Source organism: Mustelus asterias, chromosome 13 (genome assembly GCF_964213995.1).
Source record: "Mustelus asterias chromosome 13, sMusAst1.hap1.1, whole genome shotgun sequence".
NCBI lineage: Eukaryota > Metazoa > Chordata > Chondrichthyes > Carcharhiniformes > Triakidae > Mustelus > Mustelus asterias.
Genome location: NC_135813.1, coordinates 12796812 through 12811077, shown reverse-complemented (window position 1 = coordinate 12811077; position 14266 = coordinate 12796812). Strand labels below are relative to the sequence as shown.

Below are 14266 nucleotides of genomic sequence, written 5' to 3'. Positions count from 1 at the left end.
GTGCAATATGCTATCCCTGAACAAACTTCTTCAAACAGTAAAGTAAAACTTTGCTGATGACGTAGAACTTGTAACATTGCTAGAATGGCTTCTTGCTTAAAATTGAATATTGGCTAATATCTAAGCCAGTCCCTTTTTGAATATACTCGTCAAGCTTTGAGAAGCTCCAGTGTCATTGCACATACCGAATTGTAAAAAAATGTTTTGTTCATAACATTTTTGCAAATCTATGCATCATAAATGACTTCAATGTGACTGGTGTGTACACCAAGCAATTTTACAACATAAAATAGGATTCACACAATTTAGGCTAGCTTTAACAGTTAACTTGTTTCATGCCATTACATCACAACACTTTGTTAATAAAATATCTTCGCAACAGAAGGTCAATATTCTGTTCACGGATATCATAAGGTAGACATTTTTACTTGTAGCCAGATCAAAACTAGGGACCATAAATGTGAGAGAGCCACTAATATATTATATAATGAATTCAAGAGAAACAGCTTTATCCAAAGAGGGGTACAAACGTGACACTTTTCACCTCAACTCCTCCTTGTGGTAGCCAGATTAGATGCATTTGAGGAATAGCTGGATAAACATGAGAAAAGACTGGGTTATGTTGATTGGTTTCAATTAAATAAAGTGCGAGGAGCTTCATGTGGAGCATAATCACAGGCATTGATCAGTTGGCCCAAATGTCCTGTTCGCTGTTGTATGTTCTATATAATCATGTAGTCAAGTATGCATAATTGGAAGGGGGAAGTAACATCCATCTTGTATTCCTAATATCTTGCCTCCATCCAACTAATTGTGTAGTGACATTAATTATGTTGGCATTGACAGGCAATGTCATGATGTCCAAAACCGAATCTTTCTATTCTCTTCCTAAAGATTTTGGTCTTCACACTTTAATTTCTCAGGTGGCCTTTGTGTCACATGCAAATACAAAATATGTTTAAATTTGTACAGTACATTTTACATTCTGGCATCTCTCACTGCTTCAGTCCATGAGTTCTATTTGATGTATAGTAAATGCTTTGTAGGTAATAATGCCACAAATTTGCCATGGGTAAAAAGACCAGTAAATGTTTTCTTTTACCTGATATTGTTGAGGGAGAAATGTTGGTTCTGGGAGAAATCCTCCTTCACAGATAATGCAATGAATTCTTCCCTTGAAGTCCCATGTGTAAGATTGCACCTCCACATTTCTCACACCTGCTATACTGCACTAGAATATCAGTCCAGATTTTAAAATGGAGCCCTGACGAAGACGAGTGCAACCCAGGTGAGCTAAAAGTGTACTCTGATTTTTGCACTTGCCCTAAAGTGGAGAAAATGGTGGTGGCAAGAGAGGTGTACAATTGGAAATCAATTTGGACCTTAACTTTTCAGGGTGCACTACACAGCACTAGCTGTGACCACCGGGAACCCAGCACATTGCTGATTCCAGCCCATTCACTTAAAATGGTTTATCAATAAAAGCTAGGCCAGAGACTTTTTGGCTTGTTTTGGAACGACTCAATTTTGCTTGGCCAAATTAACTCTCAGCTTCTTCCTATTGTAATAATCCAACCCAATGATATTGAGCCATAGAACCAGCAAATACATATGTAATTTCATTGTTAGTTATGTTATAGGGCAGTTGTTATCTGGCTTATTTTCTTCACTTGTTTAGTCCATGTATTAAGCTTGAGCATAAGCACCTTGAAGATAAAATAGTTCTTTTTTACAATTGCTGAAAAAAGTCATGTTGAGGTTTTTCAGGTTTTACTGATCAGGACATTCACAAGAATACCAACTGTAAAGGGAACAACAATTTATACTTCATGAGAAGAGAGTGCTAGTTGGTTGGCAAATTGAGTCTGGCAGAGGCCAAGGAGATTGCAACAGTTAACTGATGGTTGACAGTTAATTGCCAAGCTTTTTAAAAATTCAAACTAGGTAAGTTTTTTAATGATTTTGATAGCTTACCTATTCTTTACTTGCCTGAGAGTCGAACTATGTTGTTATCTCAAATGTGGTCGTCTTTGTACCTCACACAACTGAATCTTTGGAACACTCTTCCTCAAAAGGAGGTGGAAGCAGAATCTTTGAATATTTTTAAGGTAGTGATTGATAAACTCTTGATAAGCAAAGGGGTGGAAGGTTATGGAGAGATCGGTGGGAATGTGGAGGTTACGATCGGATCAGGCATTATTTTATTAAATGGAGAGCAGATTCGAGCTTAGTGAGCTACTCATGCTCCTAGTTCATGTGTAACCTGTGCGCTCTCCATGGCAACATCTCTACACTCAGTGTCAACTTGCCAACAATGTCTTATGAAGAATAACTTGTTTCTTTTAGATTTGGTATTCTTGTGAATGTCCTGATGAATGCAAAAAACTTCAGCGTGTCTTTTTTCGGTGATACTCAGGTTCTGTACTAACAGCAGCTGTTTTACCTTTTGTTTAAATGGTACATATTTGGTTACTGTGTACTCCTTCACTTTTCCAGATTCCCAACGCTCCCACCTGACCTCATTCACCATGAAGTTGATGGACAAATTTCATTCGCCGAAAATAAAACGAACCCCATCAAAAAAGGGAAAACCAGTGGAAATAACTATTAAAACTAGCACAGAAAAACCTCCAAACAAGGTTAGTTCCTTAATGCTATCCATTGTGAGAAGAAAATATGTCAAAAACGTTGTTTACTTTATAACTTTTGACTTTCTTCCAGTTACAAGACATAAAAATGAAAGGCGAGAAAATATTTTCATTTCTCTTTACTTCCTCTTGTCACAATTCAGAATCATTAAATTGTATGTTTCTCATAAATAATTGTGTTGTACGAGTCTTCTTCTGTGGTCCTATGTTTAATGGTCTTGTTACTAGTTGCCCACATTTTAATTCAAATTTTGCCATTGCTGTCATTTTATTTAGTCAGCAGCAAGGCATTTCCTGTTACTTATGCATTTGACTGCTGCATTCAATGTCTTCGATAGGATCACATTTCATTATGCAAGAGGACTTGATTATCACAGCAGAACTGACATGAAGTGAATTCCGGACAAGACTGTTAAGCACAAAGTGAAGTCAGCTAATTGGTCTAAGGATAGGGAGTGAGGATCTAATGTCGTTGTATTAATCAGTCTATTTTGAAAATTTTAGCTATTAACTTGATGAGCACAGAAACATGATCAAAAATGTTTTCCAATGCTCAAAGGTGGAGCTGAGCAGAAAATACATATTTTCAATATGATGTCATCCTCCAAACAATTAGCGCACACACAATTAATTGTTACTTGAACATGACCTGTCATGGAGTTCAACTAGAAAAAATCCACTTTGCTTATGCGTCAGTGAGTGTGTTAGTAAGCAGCTAATTATTTTCTATCGGCAGTCATTCTTGTTGCCAGTTCTGATAATTCCCTATTTAAATGTTCAATAATGAGCAGATCTTGAGGTTTCCATCAATTATTGTACACACTGACGCAATGGCAAATTTTTCACTTTGAAGTAATATGTGAGGAACAGCACTTCTTGTTGCAGTTTGGCTGTGTGCAGTGTTAGTATTAATGTTTTAAAGAAAAGAAACTGCAGATGAAAGAGGAAGTTCTATGTAGTCAGTGTGCGGAGCTAGGCAACAAATTAAGAAGCAGAGCCTCGAAGGTAATTTCTGGTACAGGTCAAAAAAGGAGAAATTATGTGTTTCTCAAAGACTGGTTTGGGAGAAGTGGGTTCCAGTTCGGTGGGGCACTGGGGAAAGTGGGGATCTGTACCATTGGGGACGGTCTATACCTGGGGACGGTCTATACCTGCTTGGGCTGATGTTCTAATGGGCTTCCCTTCTAGGGAAAGAGGGAGGGTTTTAAACTGAACAGTGGGATCAAGGGATCAAAATTGGGATGATGTGGTAAACCACAAAGTAGAGACAAGGCAAGAGAGCAAGATACCAACATGGGAAATGACAGACAGTGACAGGAAGGGACAAAGTACAAATTTAACAGTAAATCAGCAGCTAAGGTAAGGCACTACAAAAATATTAAAAGGACAAAACTAAAGGCTCTGAATTTAAATACATTTTACATTTGAAACAAAACAGATGAACTGAATGCAATTAAAAATTAATGAGTATGATCTGATAAACATTACAGAGATATGATTACAGGATGACACAGATTGGGACTTGAATATTGAGGATACGTGACATTTAGGAAGGACAGAAAGTTAGGAAAAGGGTAAGTGAAGGCACCCTAGGTAGTAGCGACCATAATATGACTGAATTTTACATTCGGCTTGAGGGGGAGAAGTGTGCATTCCAAGACGACTATTCTAATCTTAAATAAGGGCAATTATGAGGGCATGAAAGCAGAGATACTTAATTGAACTGGCAAATGTGCTTAAGGGATAGATCAATAGAGGTTCAGTGGCAGACTAAAAAAGTTAAAGACAGTATAAAACTTAAAGAAAAGCATATAATTGTGCAAAGATAGATGGCAGGTCAGAAGGTTGGAAAGAATGTAAAGGACAATGAAGAATAACCAGTAAGGAGGGAATAAAGAGGGAAAAATTACAGTATGAGACACAGCTAGCTAGTAATATAAAGGCAGGGAGTAAGAGTTTCTATATTTAAAGAAGGAAAGAGTTAAAGTGAGCATTGGTCCTATAATGCACCTGAGGAGTTGATGATGGAAAGTGGAGGTGTGGCAGATGAATGAAACAGATATTTTGCATCAGTCTTCACTATAGAGGACACACGTAACATCCCAGAAATAGTTGTAAATCAGGAAATGGAAGGGCGGGAGGAACTGGTATTGAGCAAATTGCTGGGGCTGAAAGTAGACAAATCCTGGGTCCCGATGGACTTCATTCTGAGGTCAAGAAAGAAGTAGCTAGTGAGATAGTTATTGCATTCCCTAGATTCAGGAAGGTTCCGTTTGATTGGAAAAAAACAAATGTAACTCCTTTATTCAAAAAGGGAGAGAGACAGAAAGCAGGAAACTAAAGGCCAGTTAGCCTAACATCTGTCAGAGGGCAAATGCTAGAAACCTTTACTAAAGATGTTCTAGCAGGGAACTTAGAAAAATTCAAAGTAATCAGGCAGAGTTGACATGGTTTTGTGAAAAGGAAATCATACTTCACCAATTTATTGGAGCTCTTTGAAGGATTCGCATTTTGTGGATAAAGGGGAACCGGTGACAGCACTGCACTTAGATTTCTGGAAAGCATTTAATAAAGTGCCACATGCAAAGGTGATTGCAGAAACAAAAGCTCATGGTGTTGGGGGTAACATATTGACATGGATTGAAGATTGGCTAGCTAACAGGAAACAGGAGTTGGCATATATAGGTCCTTTTCTGGTTGGCAGCATGTGATTGGTGGTGTGTCAGGGTAGATGCTTATTCTGCTTTTGGGAGAGTTTAGAATCAAAGGGCACAGAGTAAAGGGTAGCCCATTTAAAATAGAGATGAAGTGGAATTTCTTCTCCTGTTGGGTAGTGAATCTGTGGAGCCCTTTACTGCAGAGGGCTGTAGAAGCTGGATGGTCAAGTATGTTCAGGTGAGGATGCACAGATTTTTAATGTAAGGGAATCCAGAATCCAGGGGGTAAAGTGGGAAAGTAGAGTTGATGATTATCAGATGAGTCATGATCTCATTGAATGGCGGAGCAGTCAATGAACTGAGTGGCCTATTTCTGCTTCAATGTCTTATGGTCTAAGCGTTACAGGATTTCTGCCTGCAGTTGGCACATCACTGGTTTCAGCAATGGCTTGGACAAACACTGTAGTTTTAGCATGGTTCAGCCTTGATTGCACCACTGATCTGTTACAGTCTTATCGACATGTGATATTGGAACTGCTCCAAAACTCTGTTTGCAATGCTAAATGCTTCTTTCTGCTAGACTGCTAAAAATAGGTGCACAAAGTCTGAGGTAGTCACTGTGTTCATGTACTTTTCCTGTTTTTAATGTTGTGCTTGATGACTCATTCTCCTGTGTCCCTCCATGGTACTATCTACAGTCCTTGTCTTCTGACATTTATATAGTGGTCTTTTTTTAGAAAGACACTCTTGACCAGCTACTCTTGATCTTCATTAGTGAGTGCCATTAGAAGTTCCACTTCTGTCTTAAATGATTACGCTTAATTCTAGGTGGTGTACAAAATAAATCCATTGAAACAGGGTTTCCCAAACTTTTTAAGTCATGGAACCTCTAGTGACCTCCCACGTACATCAAGGAACCCCAAGCATTCTCCTAATATTGACGCCATTTTTGCTGCGAAATAAGAACAAATACAGCAATCAAATATAAACAAATGTTTTCTAGCTGTATCTATGCATACATTAGGAATAAGGAAGAGGGGCATGGTCACAAATACATTCATCAGCTACTGGGCCCACTCACATTAAGCCGTTGCCAAGACACCCTCCCGTGGCCTCTTAACATTTAACTGCTGGAAGTAGCACCCATTTTAGGAGTAGGTAATCTGAAAAGTTATCTTATTAAAAAATTAAGTCTTTTGTCATTTTCAATGCTAGAACGTCACTCTTTTTCTCTCTCTCTCATACATGCCCCTCTCTCTCATACGTACATCTCTTTCTCTCTCAAGCACACACATCTCCCCCTCTCTCATACATGTACATTTCTCCCCCCTCTTCACACGCACACAAACGCATGCATGTCTCCCTCTCTGTCACGCAAGCGCACACATATCTCTCCTTTATTACATATGAACATCTCCCCCTCTCATGCATACTCATGCACGCACACGTCTCTCTCTCTATCTCTCTCTCGTCCCTCGTGCTCAGAGGCCTGCTCTGCCTGAATTCTCAGCCTTTCAGCATCCAGTGCTCCAACAGGCCTGTTTGTTTTCCTTATTTTTAAATCATTTGTCGGTCATGTGGCAGCCGCCAGCATCACGGACACCCAGTGATTTCAGAAACCAAGTTTATGGACCCCTGCATTCAAGCATCCTGTGTGCCATAGTAGCCTCACTCCTTTTACTAGTTCACCATGCAGGTTCCACTCCCTCTGCTGTATTAAATCTGATGACTGGTTTACTATTTAAATGTTAGTTTGTAAACCCTGTCATGTAACGTAACCATGATGTGGAGATGCCGGCGTTGGACTGGGGTAAACACAGTAAGAAGTTTAACAACACCAGGTTAAAGTCCAACAGGTTTATTTGGTAGCAAAAGCCACACAAAAGGCTTTTGCTACCAAATAAACCTGTTGGACTTTAACCTGGTGTTGTTAAACTTCTTACTATGTAACGTAACAACATAGGTTAAAAAAGGGACGAGGTGCTAAAAGCAGAATATAAGGAGCTAAGAAGCCAGTTGAAAAGTAGGATGTCAAAGATAGTTACCTCAGGATTATTACCAGTGTCACATGCTAGTCCGAGTAAAAACAGCAGGATATATAGGATGAATATGTGGCTGAAATGATGGGGTGAAGGGGGAGGGTTTTGATTCCTGGGGCATTGGGACCTGTTCTGGGGAAGGTGGGACTGGATGGATTACATGTGGACAGGACTAGTACTGATGTGGGGGGGGGGGGGGTGGAATTGGTTGGGGAGGGTTTAAACTAAAATGGCAGGGGAATGGGAACTTATGCAAGGATTCAGAGTGGGGAAATCAAGAAAAAGACGAAAAGTGATAGGCAGGGAAATTAAGGACCAGAATCAGATAAAGACACAAAAAATAATAAGGATAAGGAACACTAAAAGGACTAGCCTTAAGGCTTTGTACCTGAATGCTCGGAGCATTCGAAATAAAATAGATGAATTAGTTGCACAATTAGATGTAAAAGAGTATAATATTGTTAGGATTACGGGGACATGGCTTCAAGATGACTAAGGATGGGAACTAAACATTGAGGGCTATCCAGTGTTTAGAAAGGACAGACAGAAAGGAAAAGATAGAGTTGCATTATTAATGAAAATATTGATACAGATTGAGGAAAGATATTAGTATGTATATTTGGAATCTGTATGGATCAAGTTACAGAGCACATGGGCAAAAAACATTCATGGAGGTGTTATACAGACCACCAAACTGTAAGGGTAATGTTGGGAATAGCATTAGACAGGAAATCGGATGTGTGTGATAAAAGAACATCTGTGATTATGGATGACTTTAATCTGCATATAGATTGGGTGAGTCAAATTAGTCGCAGTACAAAAGAGGAGGAATTTCTGGACTTAATGCGGGATGATTTTCTGGGCCAATATGTTGAACCAACAAGGGAACAGGCCACCTTGGACTGAATATTATACAATGAAAGGATTTGTCGGCAATCTAGTTGTGAAAGAACCCTTGGGGATGTGACCATAATATGATAGAATTCTTTATCAAGGTGGATAGTGAGGTAGTTGATTCTGAGATCAGGGTCCAGAATCTAAATAAAGGTAACTATAATTGTATGAGGCATGAGTTGGCTGTGATGGACTAGTGTTATAATTCAGGTCAGAACTCCAAAGTGTTTTATGAAGTCCGCTTGGATCATAAGTCTTGCACTTTAAATTTGGCTAGGGTAAACATGATATGTTTCACTTCAGGTATGATTCAAATGATCCACGAGGGGGCTTTTATCAAATAAAGTTTATTTAAGAATACAGTTAACATGTATAGAAAGAAAATTAGCAATAACTTTTATCAATTATAAACCACGATAATGTATAACCCTTAACAAATATATCTAAAATGTTCCAATCAAACAAAGCTTCCTACAGACAAGACCCTTTCCATAGGTTTAACACAGCAAAGACTAATGCTCACGTGATACTGAAACTGAGTCCTTTGGTTGGAGAATTGAAACCCTGACTTCTCAGCCTTGTAAATTCTAGCAGCCCTTTGGATACAGTTGAAGTCAGAACAGGTCCCAATAACACCATGGAGAGCGAGAAACACAGCTGTCCACTCCCTTCTAAACTAAACTGAAGCCAGCAGCCAAACAGAAAATTCACTAGGAAGGAAAGAAAACTGTCCAAAACACATGACCTGCCAACCAGTCTTCCTCGTAACCATGCAGGGTCACAAAGCAATCTCGAAGCACTGAAAAGAAGGATAGTGGACAGGTAATGGCAGGCAACTCCAGAAGTTGTTTATTCCCATTTGGTGCAAGAGTGGAAAGGGAACTGTGGCCAAACCATGGCTTACAAGGGAAATTGGAGATAATATTTGATTCAAAGAAGCAGCATACAAATTGGCAAGAAAAAGCAATAGAATTGAGGATTGGGAGCAGTTTAAAATTCAGCAAAGGGGGACCAAGGGATTGATTAAGAAGGAGAAAATACAGTATGAAAGTAAGCTAGCGGGAAATATTAAAACTGATTGTAGAAGTTTCTATAAGTATGTAAAGAGAAAAGGATTGACAAAAATGAATGGAGGCCCTTACAGTCAGAAACAGGAATTCATAATAGGGAACACAGAAATGGCTGAGGAACTAAATTTGTACTTTATTCATATCTTGCTTTGTGAAGACAGAAGCAATGTACTGGAAGTTCTGAGAAACACAAGTTTCAGTGAGTTGCTGAAGGAAGTCAGTATTGATAGAGAAATGGTTTGGAGAAATTAATGTGATTGAAGGTGGATAAATCTCCAGAGCCTGATAATCTTCATTCCAGAGTATTTAAGGAAGTGACCCTTGAAGTAGTAGGTCCATTGGTGGTCAATTTCCAAACATCTTTGGACTCTAGAATGGTTCCTACAGTTTGGAGGTAACTACTGTAAACCCACTATTCAAAAAGGGAGGTAGAAAGAAAACAAGGAACTATGGACCAGTGAGCCTAACATTGGTAGTAGGGAAGTTACTAGAGTCCATTAGCATGGATTTCATAGCACAGCATTTGGAAAGCAGTGGTATAATCAGACAGTCAGCATGAAGTTATGAAACGGAAATCCTGCTTGACAAATCTACTGGAATTCTTTGAGGACGTAACTAAGAGTTGACCAGGGAGAAGCGGTAAATGTGGTTTATCTACACTTTCAGAAGGCTTTTGACAAGGTCTCACATAGCAAATTACTATAGAATCGTGCAGCGTGGGAAAGGCCCTCCAGCCCATTGAGTCTGCACCAGCAATAACTACCACTAAAGTCACGCTAATCCCATTTTCCAGCTGTTTCTTATTCACCTTGACCATACCCCTCATAACCTTATACACCCCAATCGTCTCCCCCCCCGCCCTCAGCTTTCTCTTCTCTAAAGATAACAATCCAAGCGTATTCTGTCTCTCCTTATAGCTCAAATGCTCCATCCTAGGCAACATCCTGGTGAATCTCACTCCACCCCCCCGAGGGCAACTGCATTCTTCCTATAGTGAGATGACCAGAATTGCACACAGTACTCCAGCTGTGGCCTAACCAAAGTTCAGTCCTGTTCCAACATAACCTCCTTGCTCTTATACTCTATGCCACAATCGATAAAAGCAAGTGTCCCATATGCCACCTTAACTACTCTATTCACCTGCTGTGCTGCTTCAGGGATCTGTGAATAAGTGCCCCAAGATCCAGCTGTTCCTCTGAGCTGCCTGGTGTCCTGACATTCATTAAATACTCCCTTGTCTTGTTGCTCCTTCCAAAGTGCATCACCTCGCACTTGACGGGGGTAAATATCATCTGGCACTGCTCAACCCATCTCTATCTTCCTGTAACCTTCACTATTAACCACCCACCCTACCATTTCATTTGTTTAGCCACTTTCTCAAATGAAATGAAAAAGGCTTTTACATCCGTCTCATCAACTTTGGCAATGCTTGGACATATTTAAATAGATCCCCACCAAGTCTTTGACTGCGATGCTCTTGCTCCTTCTCATTATCCTCATAACTACCCTCTGACTACCTTTCCTTTTACCCCCACCAATCGTACCTCATGTTCACTTTTCAAGACCAGTTTCCGAAGTTCAAAGTTTCTCTTTTTCCCTTTCCCTTTCTTTTCTTGTGCCTGCAATTCAAGTAGTTTTAATTCTTTTGCTTGCTGTTCCTCCCTTTCTTTTTTCTTTGCTTGCAATTAAATAGTTTTAATGCTGTTTCATTTGTGACTGAATTCTCGCCATTTCCAACGAGTCTGACTGTGCCTCTGGCAATTTCAAATGCTGTGCTATCGCCACAATTTTCTCTCCTTTCCGTTCTCTGTCAGGCAACGTCAACTGCAATGTGTTTGCCAATTCCAGAAGCTTTACTTTAGTCACCTTTTGTAAGGTATCTTGCGTGATTTCCTCCACCCCCGGAAACCTCTGAGCCTCTGAAAGAGCCATTAGTCCCCACCACAGTCCCTATTTAAACTTGAATACAACACCTGAAAAGAAAACACAAATATGCTCACCACTCGCTGTCTTTGAGTTCATTAATCTCAAATCAATCAAGAAATACAGATTTCAATCCCACGAGCCTCCAATTGTTACAAGTCAGGTGGGATACTTCAAGGTATTCTATGAAGCTCACCTGACCTGTAACGTTTTACGTTGAATTTGGCTAGGATGAGCATGAGAGGTTTCACTTCAGGTGTGTTTCAACTGACCCACGAGGAGCTTTTATCAAAAGCAAAGTTTAATTAAGAATATTGTTGACGTGTATAGTAAGACAATTAACAAGAACGTTTAACAATTACAAACAAGAAACACCATAACCATGATAACGTATAACTCTTAAGGAAATATCTCTAATGTGTTCCAACCAAAGCCAACATCCAATACACAAATCCCTCCAAATAAACACAATACAGCATGGGTTAATGCCCACTTGTTACACAAATCCTGCCTCCTGGGTTGAATGCTGAAAATCTCTTGTGAAGAAACTCAAGAGATTGTAGTCAAATCTATTTCTCAAAACACGGCTTCTTTAAGGCGGAACCAAACCAAGAGGGAAAAAAACAGGGAGAGAAAGAGACTGCTTCCCAAAATGAAACTGAAAGCCCAAAGGAAAAAACCCCTATCACCTGACTGCCACAGCTTAGCTCCACCCCCAATGACATCGTTGAAGCTGTAAGCTGCATGATTTTTAAAAAAACTTTCTTAAAGGTACACTCACATGACATATATAACAAACAATAGGGACCTAGCACTGAGCCTTATGGTATGCCATTGGGCACAAGCCTTCAGTCACTCGAGCAGCCTTCTACCACCACCCTTTGTGTTCTATTACTAAGCAAGTTTCAGATCTATCTTGCCAAGTTTCCATGCGCTCAAACGTTCTCAGTCATTCTCCCACGTGGGACCTTGTCAAAGGCTTTGCTAAAATCTATATAAACCACATCAACTGCACTCCCCTCATCCACACAGTCGATCACTTTTTCGAAAAATTCTGTCAAGTTTGTTCGGTATGACTTCCCTCTGACAAAGCCATGCTGACTATTCCTGATCAACCCATGCCTTTCTAAGTGGAAATTAATTCTCTTTAGAATTTTCTCCAATACTTTTGTGAGACTCACCGGTCCGTAATTCCCTGGTTCATCACTACCACCCTTCTTGAAAAGTGGAATCGCATTAGCCGCCCTCCAGTTTGCGTCAGAGCCCCTGCAATTTCCTACCTCATCTCCCACAGCAGCCTGGGATGCAATTCACCCAGGCCTGGGGATTTGTCCATTTTTAAGCCTGTCAAAGCCTCCAATACCTGCTCACTTCCTATGTCAAATTGCTCAAGGTCTTCGTAGTTGCTTTTCCTGAATTCAGTACCTAGGTTCTCCTTTTCATGAGTGAAGACTGAAGTATCCATTTAACACCTTCACATACACGTTCCCCCTTTGGTCTCTAACGGGCCTACTCTTTCCCTGCTTAACCTCTTCCTAATATAATTATAAAATACCTTAGGATTCACCCTAATCTTGTTTGCGAGTCCTTTTTCATGCCCTTTTTTTGCTCTTCTAATTGCTTTATTATGTTCCCTCTTGCATTTCCTAAATTCCTCTAGGGCCACAGTTGAATTGCTCCCTTTGGACTTGCTGAAAGCCATTTTTCCTCTTCCTTATCCAGTCCTGGATGTCTAGGGTTGCTGAACTATTGCTCCTATGTTTCCCCCTATATGGACCTGTTCTCTCCCCATTTTCTTTTTGAATGGCTCCAATGTAGATTTTCCTGTAAGGAACTGTTCCCCGTCAACTTTGGCCAGATTCTGTCTTATTTTAATGAAACCTGCTTTCCCCCAGTCCAAAACTCTTTTGAAAGCCATCTTTCTCCTTGTCCATAACAAACTTGATTTGTACCATGTTGTGGTTGCTATCACTAAAATGCTCCCCCCGCCACATTGAACACTTGTCCAGCTTTGTTCCCCAGAACCAGATCCACTCTGCTCCATTCCTTGTTGGGCCTTCTACATATTGATACAAAAAACTCCCCAAAATACATTTCAAGAAATCCACCCCCCTCCAAACCCTTTACACTGAATATCCCAATTTACATTGGGAAGTTGAAATCCCCTAGTATAATTACCCGAGTGAATTGTCTACAAAACTGCTCTTTTATTTCCTGCTGACTCTTTGGGGGCCTATAATACACTCCCAGAAATGTGGTTGCCCCCTTTATATTCCTAATTTCTACCCACAGCCTCATTTGTAGACCCTTCCAAGATATCATCTCTCCTTATTGCAGTAATTGAATCCTTAATTAACTGTGCAACACCATCTCCCTTTTTACACTTCATCTTTCTTGCCTAAAGATCCTATACCCTGAAATGTTGAGTTGCCAGCCCTGCCCTTCCCTTAACCATGTCTCTGTGATGGCATCAGGACCACACTTCCATGTTCTTAAATCATCAGTGTTCCCTATTATACTCCTAGCATTAAAGAAAAGACCATCCAGTCTTGCCTTACTCTCTCGACACTCAACATAGCTGAACTCACTCTGACTTGCTCCTTTACTATAGTATGATATGTCTATATTTTACTAATGTTCTGTGACCCCCCTTCCCTGTCAGACTAATTTAAATTCCTCACAAAAGCACTAAGGAACCTACCTGCAAGGATGTTGGCCCCCAGTGTGGTTCAGACTGTCCCATCTTCCCCAGAAACGGTCCCAGTGTTCCAAGAATCTAAAACCCTCCCTCCTGCACCAACCCTTGAGCCATGCATTCATCTGCGCTATTTTTTTGTTTCTATACTCATTAGCATGTTGCATTGGGAGTAATTCAGTGATTGCAACCTTAGAGGACCTGCTTTTTAATCTACTGTCTAGCTCCCTGAATTCTTGATGCAAGACCTCATTCTTCAGTTTACCCATATCATTGGTACCAACATGTACCATGACCTCTAACTCATCACCCTCCCCTTTCAGGATACCCAGCAGCCATT

The 14266-nt window shown here is 40.2% G+C and overlaps 1 protein-coding gene across 9 annotated transcripts in view; it reads left to right on the top strand.

Moving 5' to 3' along the window:
- rapgef1b (Rap guanine nucleotide exchange factor (GEF) 1b) overlaps window positions 1-14266 on the top strand; it is a 191563-nt gene that overhangs the window by 54468 nt on the left and 122829 nt on the right. For all 9 annotated transcript variants that reach the window (XM_078226333.1, XM_078226332.1, XM_078226331.1 and 6 more), the window contains exon 2: window positions 2497-2639. In XM_078226333.1, coding sequence (XP_078082459.1) covers window positions 2497-2639 — 143 coding nt within the window. The remainder of the gene's footprint in view (window positions 1-2496; window positions 2640-14266) is intronic.